At 41.4% G+C, this 27,334-nt stretch overlaps 1 protein-coding gene across 1 annotated transcript in view; it reads right to left on the minus strand.

Annotated features, from left to right (window-relative positions):
- THSD4 (thrombospondin type 1 domain containing 4) overlaps positions 1-27,334 on the minus strand; it is a 237,946-nt gene that overhangs the window by 182,039 nt on the left and 28,573 nt on the right. The window contains exons 4-5 of the mRNA XM_071441660.1: positions 16,822-17,240; positions 6,431-6,842 (exon numbers count right to left, since the gene is read on the minus strand). Coding sequence (XP_071297761.1) covers positions 6,431-6,842; positions 16,822-17,240 — 831 coding nt within the window. The remainder of the gene's footprint in view (positions 1-6,430; positions 6,843-16,821; positions 17,241-27,334) is intronic.

Below are 27,334 nucleotides of genomic sequence, written 5' to 3' on the forward strand. Positions count from 1 at the left end.
AACTTACTATGAACATTTTACTACATTAATAAGTAATTAACCTAGTAATAATGACCTTATGTAAAACAGCCAACTCTGTGTTACTGTCACAAGTACAGAGCACACTTGCACAATAAAACTCTTGGAGAGAGCTTTTCAAGTTACCTCAACATACTTTTCCTGATGACTTAGAGCAGAGAGTTTCCCATAATTATTTAAGCTCTAATAAGAATGTCATCATGCACAATGCTTTCTAAGACAGGGTTCTCAGATGTTGAAGGGGATGTCACATAACCACAGTGCAGAGATACAGAGGGAACAATTGTGGTCCAAGAGCTCCATCAAAGATGTCTCTCTGTGACTCTTTTCTACACAAATGACAACTGATCAAACTACATGAGATCCTTTACAAGGAATACCTCTGTGCCAGCCTCTGGTAAGTTCAGCCTGTACTGGTGACAAATCATTCTGAATTAATATTTACACACCTCTGCTGCAAATAGCAAAACATTCAAAAAGAAGGACAGTACAGCCCAAAGCAATGCAAGCTTTCAATAAGTTTCCTATACACCCACAGAATGTCAGACTACCAAACCCACACACAATCCCACAGTGTTTGCATGGAAAATTCCTCATATAAAGTCAAGTTTAAATTTCCTCAGGAAAAGATATGTCATCTTAACTCCACTTTGCCACTTATGTCAAACACCTACTCTATACAAATCTCAAAAGGAGAATAAATAAACCCTACAGGAACTCCTTGGGAATAACAAGGGGCTTTTCAGTCTAAAAAAAAAAAAGTTCACCCAAGAAATACATAGGCTTTTGTTAGTCTTCACCTCAATGTGTGAGCATCCCAACTACATTAAAGAGTGCACACTTGCAGCACCCCATATCAATTCTGAAAAGACCTGTCTGGGAATTAGATTTTCAGTCCCATACAAAATTAAACATTTCCATTTCTACCTTAGCTAAAACTTGAAGCACTGGAAATGTTTCAGTTTCTATAGAGTGGAAAATTTTCAAAACTGCTTGGGCAGAACACCAGTGAGCTGGTGGATGGCCCAAGATCCCAGGTGCCAGGGGAGCCTGCCAATGCCTACCTATATCCTTTGGTGGCAGAAAAAGCACATCACTGTTTAATGGACTCAACACATTCCTGCAGAACATTGTAATTCTATTTAATTAGGATTCTGCATCCAAAAAAAACCTTTCAGTGGCACAGTTGTAACTCAGCATCACTATCATCAATAAGACTCTTCGGAAAATCAAATATTTTAATTTGTCCCATCTTGACAGAGCTGAGGATTGATCCTGAGTCTTTTACCTCACCTCATCTCTTCTACTGTAAAACCTCTTTCCATTTCCAAAATTGTCTTTTCAGGTATTTCCCATTCCCTGCTCAGGTGCCATTTTCAAAAGCTCTGCATGCAAGAGCAACAGATCCAACAGAGGACTCTTACTCAGAACCAAAAGCCAGGTTTTCCATAGCTGTGCTACCACATGAATAGCAGGCACAGCTGGAGAGGCAGGCCAAGAAAGTAAAAGCAGTCATTGTCTTCTGATCCTATCTAGATACTGCTTCACAACACACCTGGCTTCTTGCTAGACACCAGTCACATCAAATACTGAGAAAAACAGCACAGTGTAACTGGAGACATGACAGTAATCCACATGGACCAGTGGCAGACTAGCAACTGGGAATGGAACTGGACGTGCTCAGCAAAATTTCATTAATAAATATTTCACTGAGCCCTCAGGAGTTACTCTTTCATACATTTTACCTTGACTGTTCCAAAGCCCTATATGAATTTGGCCAAAAATTCACACCTCAAGCCATAGCTAATGAAAATTCAGATTTTACATCTATTAGGTATCACTCTTCATGCAGAAACTATGAGAGAATAGGAATAGATTGTAGGAGAACAGGAATGGGGCCAAGCCTCATCCCTAATGGGGTGCAGATGTGTAAGGCAGGTGACCAGCACTGAAGGAGAAGAAGCCTGGAATGCTGATGTGTACTGACCAACCACAAGAGAAAAGTAAAAGGGCACACAGGTGTTATGCATGTGAGAAAAACTGTACAAAAAGTTGTACTGGGAACTAATCAATAAAGGGCTGATGCTTGCCACCATTTTTGGCATCAGTCATGTGCCACTGTCATGAAGCTACCTTAGGTAGTCTGGAATATCCAGAAGCCTGAAAGCCTCCTTGGGTACCCTGTCCAGGAGACCTGCAGCCCGGAGTTGGTTTACAAATATATTCTCACACGTTCAGGCACTCATGAAGAGCTAGTAGGGACTTGGCAATGCTTGAGACAATTAATTACAGAAAGTGCTCAGTAAACAAATGTTCCATTTGAGTTGCTTCCTTTGTTCTGGTGACAAACCACACAAAGGTCGAATTCAAATTCTGTTTCAACCACACATGCATATAATCCCTTCTCCTTTAATGCAGGGGGAAATAAGGGAGATTTACTCACCACTTCCCTATTTCTGAAGCAATTGAGACCACATTGGAAGAATCCTGTTGTATTGCAGGTAGCTTATGGTTTCAGTTAGATCAGCCAGAGCTGTTTGTGAGGTAAGGAGAGATGTTTGCTGCCTGTTTCCTGCCAAAGAGGGTGACAGGCAGCTGTGTGTTCTGAGGTGAGCTTGCATGCAAGGTGCTGAACAGGGGAAGCCACTTATATAATAAGAAAATAGGTTTAACGACCTGCAGGAACACTTGAACAAATACAAGCACTTCCCAGGCTCTCCCTAACCAAACCTCACAAGTTTACCTTTAATGAATCAATCTGTCAGTCATGTGAAATGAGTTCAGCTATCAATGAAAAAACAATAAATGTACAATAATGAGGAAATGACCTAATGGACCAAGGCAGATTAACTTAATTTGTTATTAATTAGTTGCCCTCAGGAGAAACTGTAGAGGGAGTGGCCAAATACCAGGATAAGGGTTAACAGAATACTTCCAATAAATGAGATTTTCAGTTTTGGTATGCTCCAGGAAGAATCAAAGAAAAGAAAGAAATAAAAATATACTGTTCTCTGCTTGCTGGCAAGACCACTGGTACATGTCACTGCTGATAAATTAAATTAAAGCCCGCGTGCAGAAGCATTTAATCAGGAAGAACAAGCAAACAAAGTGAAACACTATCAGCCTTGTTTTGTTCTCATCCTGGCCTTATACTACAACTGTTCTTAGCAACTTCTTTTTTATAATTACATTAATTACCACATTCTGGGGAGCAAAATAACCCTGAATAGCAATTATAGCCTCTCCAAGGGTAACAGAAACATTACTAAATAAAGAATATCATTATGTAGAGTTCTATGCCTAGGAGAAGCTACTTCAGCTACAATTTCTCTTTGCTATTAAATCTCCTGTACTACAGATTTCTTTATAATTGTATTTATACAAGCAACAATGGCAAAGAGGCAGCAGCAGTGTGCTCATCTGTGTTTCCTCTTCATCAGTTGAATTCTTGTGTTTAAACAGCAGATTCTAAAACTAACATGAAAATATTTTCACTCCTGTTCTCTTCTATCAAAAGAAATCTGCCACTGGCCAAACCACTAACCATGCTGACCTGTCCAACCACTGTCCAATTCACAACTCACTGCCCTCTACTCTCCAGCCCACTTGCCATTCTCAAGAAATGCTTTCTACAAACCTTCCTTCTCCATACCTTGGCAATCTCAGATTGCTTCTTTCTTCCACCTCATTTCTAACTTCCTCATCTCTTACCCCTTGCCCTCTTAAAAGACCTTTCCCTGGAAACAATTTTGTCACATTAAGTCAGGCAGAATACTGTCCAACTTTGTGCACTGATGTGTGAGGGATGAAATAAAGACTGGGACATTTGTGTATCGCTTGGACACAGTGAGCAAATTTAGCTCAGAAAACTTTCCAAATTAATGCCCATGCACTAAGGTCATTTCCCATTTCCTTCAAAAAACAGAAAGTGTTTTTCGAAAGAGGAATTTGTCCCAGAGACTATTCTCAGAGGCTCAAATTAGCCGTTCATGGTTTCCATTCCAGACAAATACACTAAAGCTTTCTTGACATTAGGTCTTTTCAATCAACTGCTCCAGTCTCAATCAATGGACTTTATTCATAAACAAAGCAAGAGTCATAACAAAGAAGCAAAAAGGAACTCATCTGATTTGTTTAGGTTGTGGTTTTGTTATCCTGTGTTCCATTGTTACATATTCCACTATGCAGGTTTTACTAAACAAATCAGGATTTCTAGGAGGCAGAAGAATCAGATGTTCATCCATCCAAAAAAATATGGCCTGTCACGTCAACTTATCCAGATCTCTCCTGAATATTCTGCTTTTAATATCCAAATACAGACTTCTACATCTTTGCAACACTAAGTTAGACTAGCAGGATAAATAAGAAGAACATACTAGGAAGACATACTTTGGGAAATACTAAAAGGGCACAGGCAGAAACTGGAAATTTTAGCAGGATGAAAACCACTAATGGGGACAAAGAACAAAACCTCACTTGCCTCCCACATACAATGGGAGACTGCCTGGAGCATGCAGCTACACCCAGAAAAACATTCTGAACCAAATAATAACAGATTAAGTTTTATTTAAAAATTAACACAGAACAGATTTTCGCTCCAATAAATTAAGAAGTTATAATCAAAGCACGTAGAAGTGAATGCTGGTAAAAGTATCAGCTAAAACAGAATGCGCAGAGCAATACAGAAAGGCACTGGAGTGGCCCAGGCTACTGGGAGCTGTCTCTAAATGCTGTTTAGAATATGACTAGCACTCACAAAGGGATAACCTCATCTTACAGGACTGAGAAGTAGACAGCCTTCCTAACATGGCCTATCCAAACTCCATTTTTCAGTTTCTTTCATGGAAAAACATTAGGCTTGTCAGTGACTGCGGTGGTTTCACCCAGGCTGGGTGACAGGTACCCACTAAAGTCACTATCACTCCCCAACACAACTGAACAGGGAATGGAAAATATAACAAAGGGTTAACGGGTTGAGATAAGGATCAGGAGAGATTACACACCCATTACTGTCATGGGCAGAACAAACCTGACTTGGGGAAATTGAGTAAATTTATTACCAATCAAAATCAGAGCATGAAGTAAAACAAATCTTAAAAACACCTTCCCCCTAGCCCTCCCTTCTTCCCAGCTCTACCTCTTTCCCTCAGTGGTGTAGGGAAACAAAACAGGGGTTGTGGCCAGCCCGGCACAGGGGCTGCGGCCAGCCCGGCACAGGTTGATTCTGCTGCTGCTCAAGGATAAGAGTCCTTCCCCTGCTGCAGCACGGGTCCCTCCCATGAGACACAGTTCTCCAGAAACTCCTCCAATGTGAGCACTTCCCATGGGCTACAGCTCTTCATTAACTGCTCCTCTGTGGGTCCCCACAGGGTCACAAGTCCTGCCACCAAATCTGCTCCAGTGTGGGCCCCTCTCTGTCCATGGAGCTGCAGGTTCCCGGCAGGACCTGCTCCAGCACAGCCATTCCATGGGGTGACAGCCTCCTCAGGGCACCCCCTGCTCCAGTGCCCTCCATGGGCTGCAGGGCCAGGGCAGCTGCACTGTGGGCTGCCCCACAGGCTCCAGGGGAATCTCAGCTCCAGGGCCTGGAGCACCTCCTGCCCCTCCCTGTCCACTGACCTTGGCCTCTGCAGGGCTGTTCCTCTCACACATTCTCACTCTGCTCTCCTCTGGCTACCTCACAGCTGCACAACAGCTTTCTCCCTTCAGCATACAGTATCACAGGGATGGTACTGCAATCCCTGATGGGCTTGGCCTTGGCCAGCACTGGCTCCATCCTGGAGCTGGCTGGCATTGGCTTCCCTGTCGGACATGGGGGAAGCTTCTGGCAGCTTCTCATGGAAGCCACACCTGCAGTCCCCACACCCCTCCCCTCTACCAAAACCTGGCCATGCAAACCCAACATGCTCCACTCCTCACCACTGTGAATCACATACTTAAAAATTACCATTAAAATCCACATTCATCACACAAAAATCAAAATAATATCAGAACACGGAATGAAAGTGGAAAATTACACTAAATTCATTCCCTTGTCCCTTCAGCACAAGTACAACTAAAATTTTCCACCATTATTGCGTTCTCTGACATTGTTCAGCCAATGTTTGTCCCTCTCTCAATTACTATACTTATCTCAAATTCCTTCATGCTCCTGGGTTTCATCAAATTAGAACTGTACATATTGGTAGATGAAGTGACTGATTAAAGCCCTTGAAGGTACAGTATTAGGTAACTGTAATATTACAGATCTATTTTCAGTATTCCCCAAGACACTCTAAAATAACTTCACAAAAATAATAATTAAATTAATTTTTAAAAAATTCAACTTAACTTGATGATTAGGTGAACATTTTGCATACTAGGGAAAACCAACAGCTGTCAAACACACGAAACACAGGAAAAGCAGACTTACATTTGTGTTGCAGAGTTTGTATTGCTTGTAGGCACCAATGCACACGATGGCTGCAGCCCTCTGGGGCTGGGGCTGGCCCTGCAGGGCCTGAGGGCTGGAGTCACCGCCGTGGAACAGGCTCTGAGACACAGGGAATGAAGGGGACTGATAAACCGAGGGCCCCAGGACCGGGTGTCCTGCCTGAGGCCCCCCTGGCTCTTGGTAGAGGTTGCCATGCTGCAAGGAAGGAGCAGCAGCCTGGCTGTAGGGGCTCAGGAGGCTCGGGCTCTGCTGGAACAGGTGGCTCCTGGACGATTGGCGCTGCCGCCGCAGCTTCTGGGGCTGCTGGCCAGTGTCCGTTTGTAAAGGTAAAATGTACGGCACCTTCCCATAGCCATACTTCCCTGGACCAATGGGATTTCTGTTTCTGCTTCTAAAAACAGAGAGAGAGAGAAAACAGTTATTGACTCCATAAGCAAAGGAGCACTTAGGTATTTACAGGACTTATAATAAATATGAACAAGATGTAGTCTAGCTTGATGTATCAGCAATCTCAAAAGGCCTTGATCCTATCACTGCAGTCTGACAAGTAAGTTGGCAAAAAACCATTTCTTCCAGTTCAGAGCCATGAGTGAATGCAGCTATTCTGGGTGATATTTGCAGCTCAGGAAGGGAGACACCATTAAAGAAAAATAATTTTCTTTCTGTACAGAAAATACACTTATGTTTTAATATATATGCAAAAAAGACTTGAACTCCAGTGAAAACCAGAGATTATAAATTGACATACTTATTTTCTAGAAACAGAAGTGCTACAGATGTCAGACAGCCCCCAGATCAAAGGGACCTTTCTCTGGGTTTGTTTTCATTTGGGTTTGTTTTCTTCCCAAGTCTTATATTCTCCCAGGACTCTTGCTAGCTGGGAACCCTGAAAGTCATTTACCTCCCATTCCAGCCTTATGGCCACGTGGGGCTTTTACTCAATCTTCCTGGCTCAAGATGTGTGAACCAGAGTGCTGATTTGCCCTGGCAGATAAGCAACCAGCACTCTTGAACTGTTTATCCCTGTTAATCTGCTCTGTGAGCATGACAGTCATTGTTGAGGGAAGCTTTTGGTAGTTACAGCAGAGAGAGCAGTAGAATGGGTTTTGGTATTAAGGGAGGGAAAGAAAAGATTCCCATAACTATACAGGAGAGGAAAGAAAGAGAACCCCTAAGCCTTGTCCTACTTAGCCAGACCTAAACAAGAGTGAGATTACACAGAATTATTTTTTCTGTTGCTCCCTAGGCTAGAAGAAGAGAAGACAGGCTAAGAGGAAAGCAAGTACTCAACAGTATTTGCAGTCAAGTAGGACAAAAAAGGGGGAAAATGCCACCAAGAATGGAGTTACCATCTAAAGGTAAATTAATGCCTAACAGAAAAATATTTGTAGAAAAGCATTACGTAATTCATGTCAGCCCACAGCCAGCAGACATCTCTGATCTACTGTGTTCATCTCCAGCAGAGGCCTAACAGCTGTTTAATGCAGACCTGACAATCTCCTTTCTTTGGGCATAATTCTCATATACACATACATATACTCTTTGATTGCTCAGACAAATCTCTTTAGCACTTTGATAACAAAAATGATGGGCCCCTTTAAACTTAAGCCAATCTAAATATATTCTTTATTTCAAAAAATGTATTTGCCCAGACAAGTAAGAAAATCAGGTTTTGTGCTGTTAATGTAAGAGTTGTAGCAAACATCATGATGATGATGATGTAGCATTTTTACTGTTGTAACTTCTAACAATTTCTCTCATGCTGAGAATATGTCAGTGAATAATAGAAACTGGACCTTCTTAGCACATTTGCACTGTCAAAAAGGAATTTGGTTGTTGTAGCTTTTTCTAATTTTAGCTATAAGCAAACGTGTGCCTTGGCAAATCAGTGCATTATCACTGCCCCACAGACCTCATGCTAAGAACAGCGCTTTGAACCTCAAGTGGTCTTCAAGACTGAAGCACTTTCAGAGCTGGTGGGCTGGTTATTTATACTGAATAGAAACCCTCTTTGAACTAAGGACATCCAGTGTCTTTAAAATACACAGGTAAGATTGCAAATATCCTGGGCCTCCACCTCTTCTCTGAAGTGCTCTTTACACAGCCTTTCTCCAACATACCTTTTTCATTTTTTCCCTTTTTCCATCACTTCCTCTCTCCTTACATTTCTCCCACTGCCTCTAAATGAAGGTTCCCTGGCTTACTTCCAGCTGAAGCACAACTCATTTTCTTTCTCTTCTGATGTCAGGCAGAATAAAGAATGTACTTCCATGAGCTTTTCAGCATTTCATTTATCTTATCTCCTAGTATCAAAGTACTTCTCTTGTAAATGAAAAATTGCAAGGGTGAACATTAGCAAAACCACTCATTTATGACAACAAGGGAGACTTGTTGTACAACTGCTGGAAAGTTTCCTTAGAATTAACCCAAAGAAGCTTCTGATTGCTCCCATTTTCAATTCACAACCTTACATGATTTCTTCAGAAGCAGTGAAATGTTTTGGAATGGTAACAACCTTCAGCCACCAGTTTCACCAGGGATAAGGAGAAAAAAAACTGCATACAAATTACAGATTTTTTTTCCCCCTAGATTTTCTCTTGTCTATTGGCAGAAATAATTCCACAAGCAGAGGGAGATGGTTTTCTTTCCTGTATTCCCAGTCACAACAATCACACTAATGAAAGACAACAGAATCTCACCACAGATTCTCAGATAGAGTAAAAACAACACCTAGACCTTTCTTTTAATTTTGTGTAGAGTTTGGTCAAGTTTGAAGCTTTTTTCAAAACCTTCAAAGGCTTCCTTTACCAGGAGTCCTGTCCTGGAATGAACATTAAAGTCCTCTAACATGCTAAGGAAACCCCTGTTCAGTGAACCTGGTCCAGCTGCATTTCAGGGTGCCCAGGGCTCAGCATTTTCCAGGTTCTTGCAGGTTCTCCTCACTCAGGAATTCAGCAGCTGCCTATAATCCATTCTCTGAAGTGTTGCTGGCTGTGCTTGTGCCCTATCAGCACAGCAACAGCCCAGAGCTAGCACCTACTCCAGCTGAACTTAACACTGATCTATCAGCAGAAACAGAGGTTCCATGTGCAGGATGAAAGTGGAAGAAAAGAGAGAAGACAGGTTACAAATGTTATTTGTACTTGATTTCCCAAAAATAGCCCACATTATTTATCACTGCAAAAGTCTTTTAAACTATACTGATTTGTGCTTTGGTGTTGCTGTTATTTATTTCCATTTCAAAAAATACTCCAAAACTGCAGTTCTTTGATTTTGGCTAGAAAATTACTTCTAAAGGAGCTGAGTCCCCCTAGATCCCTATCAAAGCTCCTGGGCTTAAATTTAAGCCCTTCTACTCATCATAGTTTTAACAGAACTGCTTTTTAGGCAAAATTTTCTGTAGCTGAATCAATTACATACATTAATTTAATTAAATCTATTTCTGTGGAGAAGTGTGCCAATATTTCGCCTAACACTTGAGATCACAGCAAATTATCTATTTTGCAGCACTACATTACTGTAATTAATTGACAGGTTTTAAAGGACACTACCCATCTACTCACAGTTTGAGTATTTAGTACAGAATTGCCTTGATTCTTTTTCTGAAGAACTGAAAGTGACTTATTAGCTATTCCTGTCAGCAATGAAGCTATTGAAATATTACTCAATTATTTTAAATGTAATGAAGAAAAAAAAATGGGGGGAGATGGAAAAGTCCTTGGAGACACAAAATGTCAAATTGGAAAAAACCTGGTCCTAATTCTTTAAGTTTCTGTTAACAGGATCACTATGGGCATATATTTTTAATGTACTATTTTTTATTACTTTTTTTATTACTAGATAATGTTCTTAAAATAATTTCAGACATGCACATTTAATCCATGGCATTTCCTCCATAATTCAAAACTGTGACTGGCCTACAATTGTCCAAGTCAATCATTTACTTTCCTGCCCTCCTACTGCTTTTCATTTTCTTTCATGCTTTATATATTATTAGGCACACAGTTAACAAGGTGTACTTTCAAAAGATTCCACTGTAAATTTTTTCCCCCTTAAGTCACAAAATAAACTGTCTTATACTGTTCATAACTGTTAGTGAGTTTATACCTCACAGTGTTTTAGCAGATTCTTTGACAGGAATCATTTTTAACAAAAATGACTGATCTACTGGATCTGGGAACAGGTTTCCACCTACTCAAGAAGGAGAGCTCCCAGCAGTCAGGCTCATTCCCATCAAAAGCCACCCTGCACTGCCACTCCCACTGCACCACAGCCTGTGCTGCTCTGCATTCCACGTACTCACTTTGCACCAGCTCCAAATCAATCTGGAGAAAATCACTTAAACATGAATGAATGAGAGAAGGGAGCCATTTGACTGTTTCATGTTACAAAATGCATGCCTGTCTGCTCACTGATCTAGAAACTGGCCTTACAGCAGTGAGGAGACACCTCTGTGAAATGTTTGGTCACAAGAGCTCAGGCAGGCCTCTGAGAGAGCATCACACACTGCAAAGCAGGGCCAAAGGCACCGAGCTGTGCCACACTCCAGCACATTGTTCCCTTCCCTGTGCCACTCTCCAGCACATTGTTCCTTCAGACACCGAGCTGTGCCACACTCCAGCACATTGTTCCCTTCCCTGTGCCACTCTCCAGCACATTGTTCCTTCAGACACCAACCTGTGCCACACTCCAGCACATTGTTCCCTTCCCTGTGCCACTCTCCAGCACATTGCTCCCTTCCCTGTGCCACTCTCCAGCACATTGCTCCCTTCCCTGTGCCACTCTCCAGCACATTGCTCCCTTCCCTGTGCCACTCTCCAGCACATTGCTCCCTTCCCTTCCCTGTGCCGCACTCAGCACATTGCTCCCTTCAGACACCAACCTGTGCCACTCTCCAGCACATTGTTCCCTCAGAACACCAACTTGTGCCACACTCCAGCACATTGCTCCCTTCCCTGTGCCACTCTCCAGCTCATTGCTCCCTCAGAACACCAACCTGTGCCACTCTCCAGCACATTGCTCCCTTCAGACACCAACCTGTGCCACACTCAGCACATTGCTCTCTTCACCATCACACTGCAGGGCAGCTCAACAGGCCAGGCTGTTGCTGCATCTCACTACTGGCATTTCCATGAACTAAAGCAAGGGAACTAACTGCCTTTTTTACATTCATGGTAACTTTGGTAACCACATCATGATTTGTGGATAGGCACTGTTTCCCATGTATCACACATACATAAGAGTAGTAAAATCATTGTGAGCATATTTGTCTTAAAAAATTCAACTGCTAGAATTCACAGAGTAACCAGCAATGCCTAAAAAGTGTTTCTTCTGAAGAAAAATGGATTATACCACATGACACCACAAAAGCTCTCATTTCTACATCATATTAGGGGGAAAAGATATTTACATTTTTCTGAGACAGTAAAATTAATCAATAAGGTCACTAAATAAACTGTCTCTTGGGAACAGGTTTAATTAATGGTATGTGGACTATCTTAAATTAAACCTTCCATCCTCAGAGATCAGCACTGATACCCCAGTTCAGCATAGCTGCAATATACCCAGTACAATAACTCAGTATATTTGCCTTTACTGATCTCTCAGCAAGTGCTGTATAACCTCATTTATGTGACTTTCAACACTGAGATAGGATTTCAAAATCAAACCCAAATACTTCAATCCTCTTTTTCAATAATACCTCTGATCCCAGGCAATTCTTAGCCTCTTCTTTAAGATTTGATTGAATAATGCAACCATGCAGTTGGCAGGTAAACCAGCAGAAATTCAAAGCAAGTACCCTCATAACTCTGCTGAGATGCCTTCCCTCCTTTATGGGAGGTTTGGCTGTTTGTAGCCCTCACTGATGGGGCACTAATTCAGTGGTACCTGACTAAAGAGCAGCAGGGCTCTCACTCCTCCTCCTTCAGTGAGCCCAGCTCAGAAAGGGGTGAAATGTTCAGTATTAAAAATAAGCTAGCTTGAATGGTTTGCAGTTATTGTACTGTGTTAGGGGGTTATTTCTGGCAATCCCACTCAAAGCATGCTTGTAGTAGCATAATGAGAACTGATACTGATTTGGTAATAATAAGACCTAGAGCATGTCATGTAGATTAATACCCAGATGAGAGGTGTGACAGCAAAAAGTCAACCTGAGCTATCCCAACTAGCTACTCATTTTGTGAAGAAACCCCTCATTTGAGCATTATTGCCAGAATTTTATTTGGAAGGAAAATAAACACCTTCCTCACATGGCTTTAAATCCCCCAAGTGCTACCACCATGCATTCTTTGATTACCACTCCTGCTCTTAGATCTTTCTGGAAAATTTATCCTTACAAAGGGAACCAGTTCTTCTCTCTCTATGTTCTTTCTGTACCTGAGAAAATAATACCTTCTTGAACCTGAAGGTCCAGCAATCACACATTTTTCCACCTCTAGGAACCAGAACTGACTAGAACAGGTCACAGAAATTGCATCACAACACTGTGGCTACTGCTTAAGGAAATAACATCAGAATTGTCCTTTGAAAAGTTAACTGTAGACCTGCCAGCACAGTGACCTACATTTGCCTGGTCAGAGCATCTGTGAGAGGGGACAAAAGAAATACTTTCAGAAAGGAAATTCTGGTTTGACATGAAATGATGCACTCTTCCTTTCCATTGCTGAAAGGCCCAGAAATGCAGACTGACCCTACACAGGGTACAGAGCAGCACAGCAGACTTGCACGTCAGCTGCTGGCAGCAGAATAAAGGCCCAGAGCTAGAGCCATGTGAGAAGTCAATGATTTTTGGATTATTTCCTCAGTGCAAATTTTTCCTCTCACTCTTCTTCCAAAGACACAAGAAATGCTTTAGGGAGGCCCTTTCCTTATTAGCATGCTTCTTCAACTTGCACTATTTATGCAAGAATGCTTGAATTATTTCATTATTCTGGTGATAATTCTAGTTTTTTGATTTCTGTTCCTATGACCCCAGAGTACATCTCATGCTCACACAAGAGGACACCGAGGTTTGCTGCTCTGCCACCAAAGCCTAAGTGAAGCAAAAGTGAAGGTGGCAGCTGGAAACATCCTACACTCAACACATTGGTGAGGAATTGTGGTTCTGTCCTCTCCATCACCAAAACAGAGAATTGCAAATGCAACATTTAAGAAGTACTAAAACCTAGTCCATTAATACTTCCTTTCAAGATGTGTTTTCTCTCTTAAAGCATCTTATCTTCCTGCATGTCCTTATTACTTTTCTGTATGTGCCTCTCAATAAAGTTGTCTAAATGCGTCAATATTTTTTCACTATCTCCTCTTTCCTGTTTGTCCTTAGTGTGTGCTTCATGCACTTTAGCTAGGTGAAAAATAACAAACCAAGTGTGTGATACAGGGAACTCAGCTCTTCAAAGATGGGGAGGGCTCCCTGCCTCTGCCAGCAGACAACCAGTGATTGTAATTAACACATTTCAATCATGCAAGAACACTTCTTACTGCACAGAGTTAAACAGGGGAGCACTGAAATTTTTTAAACCAGGCTTCTAATTGCAAGTACCTCAAACCTCACTCCCCCTGAACTTCTCATGCAGTCCTGGTTTCTAATGCCTAACTAAAGTAAGTTTCAAAACCTGAAAATGTGAATACCCTCTTCAAAGACAAGGTATAGAAAATTTTATGACAGACAAGTTCTATTTTGGATTTTGCTACAAAATCCCTAATCAGTTCTTTGTCAGCTGCTTGGAAGCAGGCAGAGAACACTTCCTCTTGCTGGTAAATGATACAAACACACTGGGCTGCTGTATAGGGCTGCTATTGCTGTTGAAAATCTTTGCCTTGGAAGCCCTCCAATTTCGTTCTACCATGTTATCAATGTGAGCTTATCTGAGTCACAGATGACCATTCCTCTCTTATTGTTTTACGGAAGTCTGCTAAAATTACAGCTTTTATACAAGGTCCAGTACAGTAAATAGAAATACCCCAAAAAGTTTCCACTGACAGTACAAATTGTGAAAACATAAGTGTTATTTAACAGCCTGATATGAATTTCCAATATCAGCCTTTTAGTGAACACTAAACAGTTCTACAGTATAAAAATCATGTGTAGAGTCACTCACATTTTGAAATCCATTTTCCATATACCTGATAGGAACAGTAATCTCCTTTGTAAAGAAAGCTTTTACTCTGGATTTTTTAAATCAAGGAAAACTATTAGGTTTGTCATTCATATGATTCCATTTTCAAATAACATTTTTTGTTCTCATTCTGTTTTTACAGTCATCACCAAGGAATCTGAAAGTTATGCAATACAACAGGCTTTAAAGCCACCAGGGACCTCCTAAAACAAGATGGAAATAACTTATTATGCAAGTAAGATTAAAACACTGACCTTGAATCCAGTCTTTTGCCAAGGGGCAGAGTGTGAGGGGGTGGAAAATCAACTGTGGTACAGAAGCTTGCACTGCGCTTAGGAAAGGACAAGAATTTTCAAAAGCAAGCACCACCACCACACAGGAAAGTGAGCATTTTAATATTTCATATGGCAAGGCCTTTCTTAGGCAGTAACACAGCTTCAGCTCTGCACAGTCAGGATCATGTTCCAGCCAATCCTGCAGTGACTGCTCCAAACCCTCCCAGCCTGTGCTGGCCTGCAGAGGCCACCAGGGCAGCAGGGACAGCCCGTGGGGATGGAAGGCCAGCAGAGGCAGTGGGGCTGTGCAGAGCCAGCTGGGATTCCCTGGGACACAGGGGTGCCAAGAGCCAGAGCACAGAGCCTTTGGATGGCTTTGTGCTGACAGTTCAGGGCCAGGCTCCCATGCCAGCAATAACCCAGCCATGCACCACAACCCGGGGCTGTCACACTGCACAGCCCAGAACAGAAGTGCATTATAGCCAATTATTAAGTAGGAAAACAGAAAAAAGGAAGTATGACTTTTGCCTCAATGCACTCATGTTAACACTACTAATCCTGTCTCTGGCACTCCCTGAACTCTGTGAGACCATCAGTGCTACACTGACTTTGTATTCAGCAGGTCTGGGCTGTCATTGGGATGGGTTTGACAGAAAGACAAAGCAGGGACATAGGAAACTGGCAACACCAGAGAAGACCAACATCTGAACAGCTGGTCCCAATTTCTGAAACTCTTGCTTCACTGAGATAGGCAGGAGCTTTACAGGTTAATTCTGTTTTCAAGTATTCTTTTCTATGGACAGAGTTTCTTGCAGGGGTTGAGAATGTCTTGATCAGCAGCAACAGAGACCTACTGTCTTATTCCAGCCAGGCTGGAATACTGCCTCAAGGTAATACTCTTTCTTATGCTGCTAAGGTCAGCAAAGTATCTTTAAAAAGGGAATTACAATTGACTGCTTCACTAGGAATCTTAAAGATGCAGATGATACGAAGGAAGGTTTCTTTGGTTATGTCTGCAGGGAGAAACTGGGGTGTTCTCTGATTTATTTGGTTTGGGTGTTCTTGTCAGCTACCCCAAAAAGCTTCTCTTCACATATCTCCCAGAAGAGAGCTGAGAGGGAAAGAACCAGAGAGGTGCTGGAATACATGGAGAGCTGCTGGAATACATATTCAGAGGAAAGACAGAGAGAACAGACATTTAAAGAGTGCTCCATCCCAGGGGATCTCCATGCCTGTTCTGCTCAGTCTCCAGACTGGAAACACATCTATTTTCCTCTCACACATATATAAAAGAAATCTGATAGACTGATTTCTAAGTGGATAAAGAAGTGTTTCTCCAAGTCGGAAAATTAATTGGAATTACTTGTAACAGCACAGCTTCACCCAGGCTTAAAGACTATTACTGTGAAATTAATAAAAACATATATAGTGTTTAAAATACTCTGTGTATTAAACAAACAGGAAATTTTGCTAAAAGAGGTGGTAGGAAGGAAAAAAAGAAAATGAAAAGGCAACAAATAGAAATATAAAGCAAAACTAGAGTCTGGAGTAGAACTAAAGTCAACAGATGGTTGACCATCCTTTATGAAAAAAGTTAAATTTTTTTCCAACCAATTAATACCAGACTGGCTGCTGAAGTTATGAATACAATTATAAGAAAGAATACAATTATAGGAGGAAGAATAGGAAAGAATACAATTATAGGACAGTTATTTGTTCTGATATTTATTGGAAATGCCAAATTAGAGCACAGCAGAACAGGAAAAACCTCTCAATAAATCACAACACAAATCTTAAAGGGAAGTGAGATAACCTGAATAATGACATCTGCCCTTGGACATCATGTAAGTAGTCGCGGGAGGGCCTTGAAGGCAGTAGCCATTGTAAAAGCCGTTCTTGGTCTCTACTAAGGTCCCTGCAGGTGTGAGAAGCCCCAGGTGCCCTGGCATAGCCTGGCACAGCCGTGCCCAGCCCGTACCTGCTGTCGGGCCTGGCGCTGTGCCGCGGGCCCTGCGAGTGCCGGCTGCCCCTCAGCGCCGCCCGCCCGCCCTGGCCGCTGCTGCTGTTCCGCGGCGGCGCCCAGGGCTGCTCCTCGCTGCGGTGCAGCGGCACGGAGGTGCGGATGGCAGAGATGACGTGCCCGGGGTAGGCGGACAGCGAGTCCTCGCGGTGGGCGCCCGGGTGCGGCAGGGCGCGCTCGGGGCCCGGGAAGTGGCGGCCCGGGCGGCGGTAGCCGCGCTCCCGGTAATAGGCGGGCAGGCAGGGCCGCGTCTGCTCCATGACGCCGCCGCTGCAGCTCCGCGAGCAGGCGGACCAGGGGCCCCAGCTGCCCCACAGGCCCGGCACTCCACCGCTGTCCTCGGGGCCATCGCCGTGCTCCTCTATCCTCTGCGGCACCTGCGGACACAAGGACAGCCTTAGGAACCGGAATGCACCCCGGAGGAAGAGGGGAGCACCAACACCTCGGTGTTCAGCCCTTCACTCCCCACTCTCAAGAGAAATGGAATGGCATCGGAAGTAACTTGTGCTATTCCCTGCCTGCCAAAGGACTGCCAGTATAGGAGGAGGTCTCCTACAGCCATCAACCATTGGGACAAAAAGTTTGGGGTTGGTTGTTCCGGGTTTTGTGGTGGGTTTTTTTGTTTGGTTGGTTTTTTGGGTTGGGTTATTTTTTGGTTTTTCTTTTGGACTATCTGGATAGAAATAGATTTTCTTTGTTCTCAGCAATGGAAAAATTGCATGATGCAAAGCTTGGAAATGTGTTATAATGTTACCAAAAGCAGGAAATAAGGTCACTTTTGGTAATGAAATTGAGTTAACAGACACTCACTGCTCTGCTGCACTCTGACGCTTCAACAATGCAGTGTGCTGCTGGTTGCAGTAATATTTCAGGAACTCCCATCTAATGTGGAACTTTTTACAAAGGCAGTGATGTAAGAGGACAGGTTGATTTCCAACCAACCCAAAATGCTGCTGGAGTTAACTCTTATATTACCACTCTTACCCCAGTCCCCACATTACCACTTCAGGATGACCCACTCAATCCTACATTCACAGAAATCTCAATAAGAGGTGGGATAAATAGCTGGTCTGGAGTTCAGTGCCACTTAGTCCATATTCACCATTCAGCAGCACAAAGCAAATGAAAGAAAGAAGCCCAAAGGCAGAGATTCCTTCTCATGAAGGAAGCTAGGAAGGATTAGCAAGGGCAGGGTCTCTCCACAAAGAGAGTTAACTCTTCAAGCCAAATATTTTACACATCCTGACCTTGTGATTGGACAGGTAGCAGCACAACCAGGAAGTTACAATCACCCACCCCCATCTCCAAGGTTTAGCCACCTTGGAGCTAGATAGAGTCAGGATTTCTCGGTGTTTTGCAATAAACAAAGTACTCAGACTTGCAGTTTTTCTCTTGCTTCTCTTGAACAACTAGTTGAATCACAAGTTTTTAAGCAGGTTCCCAATATCTAATTCTCACAGTTATTAATATGTAGAACATTCTTTTAAATGAGCATCCTTTAAGTAGTTTATTAATACTCTAAACAAGTTTTGTACCAACAAGCACACACATGCATCACTTCAGCTGGGAGACAAGAAAAGGCACTGTCCACAAACATGTGTGCCATAGCTCTCCAGGCCTATTCTAGTGCAGCTACCTCCAAGTGAGCTTTTCCAAGTGAGCTTTGGAAAGCCAGCCTTGTCTGTGTCACTTCTCCCCCCTCACAGCATGAGAGCCTAAACCCATAACTTCCATTAATAATTTTGCCTCAAACATGACTGTGTAGCAGCACAGGGTCACCATCTGCACACTGGGTCTCTCATCACAGGCCCCAGGCTGTGGTGACTGAGCTTGCCCCAGAGTGTCAGGGAGCACACCCTCCTCATCAGCTGCCTGCAGACAGGCCAGGCTGCTTTGCAGACATGCCTTGAACACAGCATTACAATGCAACAAGCAAGCCAGCACAGGGTTTGTGCTGCTGCTGGGTAATAGTCACTTGTGGTCTGCATCATCTGAAACATTTCCCTCCTCTGGGGTTGCTCTCACACTTTCATCACCAACCACAGAAAAAACTGCATTTAATTATAACTTGTGATTAATAAAAAGCATCTGCATTAGTGTGATATGTTACCCATTTCTCCCATGTCATTTGAAAACAGGAGCAGATGTCTGTGTATTTAATGTCTTTTTTCCTGTGCATACTCCATTTGGCATGAGCCTTTAAAATCCAAGAGCCTGTACAACCTAATACCACATAATGTCAAACTTAGAACATGCAGCAAGGTCCTTCTGGCTGCTACATTTGCTTTCATATCCAATAACAGAACCGCTGGTTCACACTTTGACCAGCTAAACAAGCTATTCTTCAGTTTGTGATTTCTCCAGTGAATATTCACTGCCCATACTTACACTATGCATTAATGTGCTCTACCTCAGATATTAAATGGTAATGACTACACACAGAGACACTCTTCTGGTCTAAACTCAGTCTGCAGTAAAGTTTTCTTACTGTAAAACTAATAGTCCTTTGTTATCAGATGTGTTTGGACTTGTTTGGACTGCTTAATCATTTTTACAATGGTTCAGTACACCTGGTTTTTTTAATGCCAAAGACACTCATGCAGACAACAACTAAAAACTATAACCTGCAAGCAATTCAAGTTCTCACTAACATAAAAAAATGTACCATTTGCAAAAATAGAAACTGAAGAGTGAAAAGTGTCAACCTGCTACAGACAGAACCTTCCAGCTGCCAAAATTCATTGCAGCAAGAATTGGTTCAGATAAAATGATGCTTCATATGACTGAAGGCAATGTAAAGTAATTTCACACCCCCTAATCTTCATAGTGAAAGAGTTGCAGACACAGCACAAGAAGGTCTAATCCAGCTAGTTAAGGAAGAACATAAAACTTAAAAAATAACATTATAAAAAAATTTTTTAAAGTAACATTATAATGTCATACTGATAGACAAATTCATCAATTCTACCTAGGTCTAAAATAATATTTTGAGATGGGAATTTTCAGTTGTAAATCAGGTTATGAACTTTTATTACTTTTCTTACTGATATTTTACTTTGAGTAAGATAAGGGCTACAGATGGATCATCAGAGGAGAGATGTGATTGATGGCATAATCTACTCAGTGAGTTCTACTATGAAAGACTGAATAAACTGAAGCTGCTTAGTTTAGGGAAGGAGAAACAGATTGGATAATAAAGACACTTCCAAACAGTTTACATAAATAAATACAAAGATCTGTTACTTTTCTCTTTGCAGCAAACTGTTCTTGTTTATAGCCAACACATGAATAACCATTCAGATTTAAATTTAATCAAAGGTGATCCCAATTAAAGGAGGAAAACTACTTAGACAGAAGGCAAACAAAGCCCAGGAACAAATTGCCTGAGGAGATCCCAGCAGCACTGAAACCAATCCTAAAGCTCAACCAGGAAAACGAGGTGTTACTGACCCTTCCCCAGGGCAGAGGAGCTGAATTACAGCACTCACAGGCCAGTTCCCCTCCTTTGATCCTGTGATTTCCAGGTAACTTAATAGCCAAGAAAAAATTCTGCCACAGCTCTGTGATATAGCCAAGAAATTACAGCTGAAATTACAGGATTCAGCTGAAGTATTTCAGAACCTCTCAGACACACCACATACTCAGATCCCTGACATTAGGTCCCTCCTCTTGTTTTTACAACTCACCATTAAAAGCACACTTTCTGAAAGGAAGAGTCTGAGCCTGCACTGGGGAATAAGTGAAATGCAAACTGAACTTTTCTTGCCAAATTAAGTGATTCTCTTTAAGAGAATCACATAGCCCATTGATAGAGATCAACCAACACATTTAATCTACTTTCCCATAGTTCACAAGTGATTCCTTCTCTAGGTGACCTAGACTTATTCCAACTATAAGTGCATTACCAAGATTTTTATTTACTGCAAGCTAATCACAACCAAATATTTTGCTTCCCCTTTAATTTCCCCTTTTCTTTCTTTCCTACACATTTTTCAATCATTTTAAGCCAGGGCTTGGAAGTGGACACAACACTGTTCACTCCATGCAGCTGTACAATAAACAGTAAGTTTAAATAACAATAAACAAGTAAGTTTCCAGGTATGCAAGTGCTTGCAATTCCTACAACTCCTATTAATCTGCTATCAAAGGTTCCTTAAACGAGAAGTTTTCTTCATAATGACTGTTACACACCAAATCTCTTCCAACCTGCCACCTTTTGACCAGTGAGTGGCAAATGGAATCGAGGCTGGATTTTCAGAAGGGTACTTTCAGGGTCACCCCTTCCTTTACTCACCAGTACCCTGCATCCCTTTCTGTTCTCCTTCCCCAGTTTTCTTGTATTTTGTCCCTTTTGTACACAGGAGCTGCACTGCATATGGGTTTTATTCTAAAAGAGTTTGTTGGGGTTTTTTTTCTAAAATCATATGGAATTAAAAATACTACCAGCAGGCTGACATAGATGACATTTTAAATAGAAAAATAGTTTATCTTTAATTCATGTGATTCACCAATTACTCTGATCCTGAGTCAAAAATTCAGCAGAAAGTAGGAATACACAAGGTATAGAAATTCAATGCCCATTTCTAGTACTGCCTCTGTCAGAATTTAGAAATAAGATCCACATCTCAGGATTTCAGCAGCAGTTGTTGAAACTGTGCTATGCAACAATGTCCCTGAAGAGGAAACATCACTTGAACTGAAAGCCACAACTACTTAAAATGTAACTTCTTGTGCAGGAAGACAATGGCAGACAACGCTGTACTGATCTGACAAACCCTAATTTTAAGTACTGTAGGACACTTCATCCTGTTAAACTATAGCTTAAATACAAATTCAGAAAAGCAGGGGGGGAAGAAGCAAAACTTTAGGAAACGGAGTGAGAACCAGGACATATTCTGAGATATCCAGGGACCTTCTCTTACAGCTAATCAGTAATTTAAGGGCCTCCTTCAGCTAAACATCATATTGCCATTGTTTTTCATAACCACTACTGGACTACTTCTCCATGAATACAATTAATACATTTTTTAGCATATTTTTAACAGTTTCTTTTTGTAAGGAATTCCTCATTCTCAGCACCTTTTCCACTCCTACATTCTTGCACGGGTGCAGTGCTGCATACCATACTCCAAATATGAATTAATGATGGAATTTCACAGTAATAATGATTATAATGCTTTGAGACAGTATATACCTTTTAGCCAGCTACATAATTAAGCTGTTGTAGCTTTAGCCAGTGTTACTAAGTATTCTGTAGGTATTAAGCATGCTATAGCAATCCAAATTCAAAACTGAAAACATATACAAGACAATGGCAAGCTTTGAACCTGGAAATATCTAAACCAAGTCAGACATTCCTGGTATTTCTTACCATTTCAGTTTAGATACAAGAGTGTTATTAGATTTCATAAATTTAATTTGTAACATATTATACAGTAATTCTTTTTTCTGGGTAAATGCCCAGAATGGAAATGGACTCATGAACAAGTTAACTACACCATATTCCTAAATATACATCTGAAAGGGATATATCAGGCATAAATATATATTTCTCAAAGCTTTATGGTATTACTTTCACCCAAAGGCAAAGAAATTGTATCCAGAAGAACATTTTATCACCTGCTCATTAAAATGCTACCAGTGGTATTCACTGAGTTAATCCATATTCATACACTGGATGCAAAGGGGAATTAACAGAAGCCAGCATGTCTTACTTTCAGCTGCTTCTACCCTCTTTGTCCTGTGCTTCCCAGAGCAAAGAGCCCCTGTAAGTTCTGTTAATATTCCCCAAAACCCTTCGAGCTTTAGGTGTTCATTCACTGTCTCTTCCATGGTCGTTCTTCCCATTACCCCACACATGATAACCCACACTATGACACCAAACTGCCCCCATTGTCAGTAAAGGAGTATCAAAGCACTTGGAAAACAGGACTCCTTATTGATTTCATGGCTCCAGGGTTGCATTTTCCTTATCTTACAGTCCTGACTAATCAAAGATTCACTAAGGCACAGCCTGTCACAAAGGGTATGCATGCAGCTTTTACCACAGCCAGGCTCAGACTGACTGAGGATTCAAAACAGCAGTAAAATAATGTACAGATTTGAAATGCACAGGTCATTCTTGGGATGAGATGAACACTCATGAACACTCACCTTCCATGAATATAATTGATCAATGATCAAGCCACGAAGTAAGAGCTGGACTTCGCCTTCTTAAAATTTCAAGAGTATAAAACCAAAACCAGTCAGACTCCCAGAAATGAGACCTGAATTGCTGCTCAGGGCAGAGCATGCCAAATTGTGCATGGGCTGAGGAAATGTTAGTTTTGTTTTAGAACCTGTTCAAGTGTAACATGATTGTGTTTCCCTGCCAGTGTTGTAAACACATCTATGTGTAAACACATCCTTTAATTCTGTCACCAATCTAAACATTTTAAGGGAATATTCTTCCAGCATTAGTTCAGCTGATTTCCAATAAAGTCCATACCTATATAGCTATGACAATTTCCCAGCAGCAAGTCCATGTTATCTATGTTTACAGTCCACGTTATATATGTTCATTTGCAATAACTGCATTTTTTATCCCTCTTATAAAAAACGTGGGACATTGGTGGTTTGATAAAAAACAATTTACCAAGCCCCCCCTCCCCCCAAAACTTGCAGATAACTTCTCTCAAGGCCAGCAGAAAAATGGAGCAGAGGCCAACCAAAACATCATGACACAATGTGTACATGTCTGCCTGCTTCGTGTGCTCAGCCATTTTAATCCTTCAGTGCATTTTGGAAGCCTTTAATCAGAGAAGTAGTAAACCATTTGTATTTTACAGTACATGGTAAGTGTAAATATTACCAGCTTAAACGATTTGGGTTTCCGTCCTTTGTATAAAATCTCTGTCTGAACATCTGTGCCTGTGAAGATTAAAGGCTGAAAAGCCTGGAAATAGAAGACCTTTGTATTCACAAATCACTGAAGGGAGTTACAATGTCTGGACAGCTTAACTGCCCCTTCAACCAACTCGGACCACATCTGAAGAAACTTTAACATTATTTGAATAGTCTAGAAAGTAAACAGCTCTGAAAAAGGTTCAGGATAGTTTTTGTGCCAACAAAGCTTGAAGCTTCCCCCAAGTTGGGCTAATATTTTCACACCAAGACCACCTCCATTGCACTCTGGGAGATTAGTGTTTAAAGGAAGAGATTTCTTTCCACTCTTCTGTGAGACCATTAAGTGCTTTCAAGTAACAGACAGCTGAGTCCTGACCTCACTTCTACCACTTCCATACAACCATTCCTTATTCATGGTAGGATTGCTTCTCATTTACAGTAAGGTAAAGATGGTAGCAATCAGGGCCTCACTTGATCACAAATTAGGTTTCTTTATTTTTGAAAGTGTTCCCTCACCATTTGTGGCCGGTCACTGAGCTTATACTACCCTCAGCCTCCTCCAGGTCAGCCATCTACAGCTGTAACAAAGGTGTTGCCATTCTATTTATTTCTACACTTAGGAAAATTCTTTGGGATCCACATGTGGTAGAAATACACATTTTATTTATTCTCTAAATGCTGTAACACCTCTCCAGATCTCTTGGTGAGTCATCCACCCATCACTCCAGAAGCAGAGAGGACAAGCTGTCACAAAATAGAAAGCAACATTCCCTAACAGAAGAACTCATGTGTGAATACAAAAAGCTTCTCATCTTTATCACCACTCTTACCCAAAGCTTGGACAGAGCTAGCTTGCAGAACTGCTCTGAAAGAAGGTGAGAAACTTATCTATGACTCTGTAAGCTTACCTGCACTGGAATCTAATTTGAACTGTGATATTTTCATATTTTCTTCCAGAAAAAACACAGAACTCTCTCTGAGCTTAAAGAAGTCAGTATTTTTAAATTTAAATATAAAAACAGAAGTTCAGAGGTCCATGATAAAGCAGGTTAAAAACAACAGAAATATTTGCCTTGATTTTTCAAAGAGTATATTCACATAAAATTATGTATCCTTATCCTGTCTCCTTTCCCAAAACAAAGATGAATTTTATTTCCTAACCACTTTAATCCACAACATCAAGGACAGGGAATTAGTAACAACACAGAGATAGTAAGAAAATTCTTTCAGCTGTTGTTCTAAATATTCTGTTGTACTAACAGGCTAATTTTAAAGGAAAAGTCTTCTTGTGGTTTAAATCACATCTCCTAAGGACTACTGCAATTAGAATGGCAACATCATTAGTGAAAAGACTATTTTACCAAAGGTTCTGAAAGGAGCAGATGTATATCTGTACAGTTAAAGGCAAGCAGATATACTGACCAGTGAAAAACTGCCAGAGAAATATGGACTCCCTTGCAGCTGGAAGTGTTTCACACGAGTGATGTGGATGAAAATACAAATAATGGACAGCAGTTATCCTATAAACAAAAACATCACCAGAAAAGAAGGGGTGACACCTGTAAGCGTTTGTTGCAAAGGAAGAGCAGCTGTGCAAATGCACAGTGACTCAGCCTCTGCAGTGCAGTCCAGCTCAGTTGCACAGCCCAGACAGACAGACCCCAGTGCCTTTGCTGGGGCTCTGTCAGCACGAGCTGAGCTCCAGCTCAGCAAATCCTGACAAGTTCCACACTTGGGTCACTGCTGCCCGTGGGGCAGAGCTTCACCCTGCCTGGGCTGCAGGGCAGAGCACAGCCCTCCCTCCCAAGCCTCTGCTTTGGAGCTTATTTAAAGGCAAGGTGGTGGCCAGCTGTGGTGCAGGTCCCAGGGTGCTCCTGACAGCTGTTGGGCTTTAGTCCTGGTGCCTGGCCAAAAGCCAGGCTTAGAGATCAACTACTCTGTCTTACTCCAGTTTGCTCCAAGGAAGGACAGAGCAGACTTGCTCCATGCTTCACATTGCCCTCTCTTACAGTGTGCCCAAGAAACTGAACTGCTCAAACTGCTCACCATGACCAAACAAGAGATCTTGGCCACCTTTTCCTTCCCCCTGTTCCACTCTTTTCCCTCAGCTCTTGCTTCTGATCCTGGATGCTGTTCCTTAGCTCTTGATGACCCCTCCACAAAGGTATTTGAATCCAACACAAGAGAGAGGGGAAAAAACAGCCAAAAAACCTGAAGCCAACAAACCCCAACACACATCCCAAAGCACATTAATCTCAAAATTCCATGAGGAGTATAGTCACATTCACTTGATAAATAGTTGCTTTTCATAGAAACATTGTGTGTCTGACAGAGATAACATCAAGTTTATTTCTTTAATTTTGAGCCAGCAGAAAGAAATTACACTGAGCCCAAAGAAGCTCAAAATTCTTTAACAGTATTGTACTGCCCAATGAAAAACTCGTAAAAATAAATCTTGACACTGCTTCCATACAATAAAAATCAGTTTGTTAAGACACTGAACTCAATACTCATCTACAACTGAGTGACAAGAAGATATGCATAAATTCAAAGCAATTTCTGTTGCTTCAACACTCATATTTAGTGCCATAACAGAAGCAACATGTTAAACCAAAGCAATATTCATGTCAGAAATTTTATTTGGACAGACTTTGCTACTATTTCCATTACCAGTTTTGCTAAAATGAATAAGGCATAATTATAACTACAGCTTACTTTCCTAACACAGAATGAGTAGTCAAAAATCCACCCAGGAGTGACTTCTGGAAAATTGGGATTAGAGACTTCAATGGTTGTCTAGGAGAAAGACTGTTTATAGTTTAACCTTCAGTTCACCACAGTATGACACTTCTCAGATAAGGTTAAATTTCAATAAAATAAGTATAGGGAAAGAACAGAGAATTTGACAGCATCATGAGCAGCAGCAGGGCTGTTCATATGTCCAGTACTGAGGATAAGGCAAGTAAATTGTTCAAATAATAAGAAAGATTTCAGTTTATCCAGCTGCAGAGACCTTGGATGATTTTAAAAGGCAAGTGGCAATTATTTTGTTTCACATAAGGTTTCCCTGTTTTATCCTGTTATTGATGAATATTTTGGCCTTACAGAGTGCACTTGATATTAGAAATTAAATACTATGCATGAGGAATAAATAAGTTAGTTTATTAGAAAAAGCTCCAAGAGATTTCCAGCCAACACTGCAACTCCTGTCTTCAGCAAAAAAACCATAAAAGTCTTTAAAAAAAAAAAGAATTTTTATTTCTATCTAATGAACATACCACATTTAATGTATTTACATTACTGTACAAACCTGTGCAATTTAGAGATAGGAGTAACAGAGTAGTGACCTAAACTCAGATGTAGGAACATATAAAGTTGGGTTTTGTTTTCAGTTTTTGTGCACTTCTGACAGCAGAGACAGTGTTGATTAACATAAAGAAGCTCAAAAGCTACATCTATATAAAACTCAGGTAGCCATGTATTTCTGGAACTACAAAGTCTGTATTGGTCAATTCTGACTTTATATGTCTGACAAGCTTCCAAGACTTTTACTCAGAAATAATAATGTCTAAAAGCAGAAAACATT

Source organism: Agelaius tricolor, unplaced genomic scaffold (assembly GCF_023055355.1).
Source record: "Agelaius tricolor isolate 1412-34295 unplaced genomic scaffold, bAgeTri1.0.p SCAF_16, whole genome shotgun sequence".
NCBI classification, from domain to species: Eukaryota; Metazoa; Chordata; class Aves; order Passeriformes; family Icteridae; genus Agelaius; species Agelaius tricolor.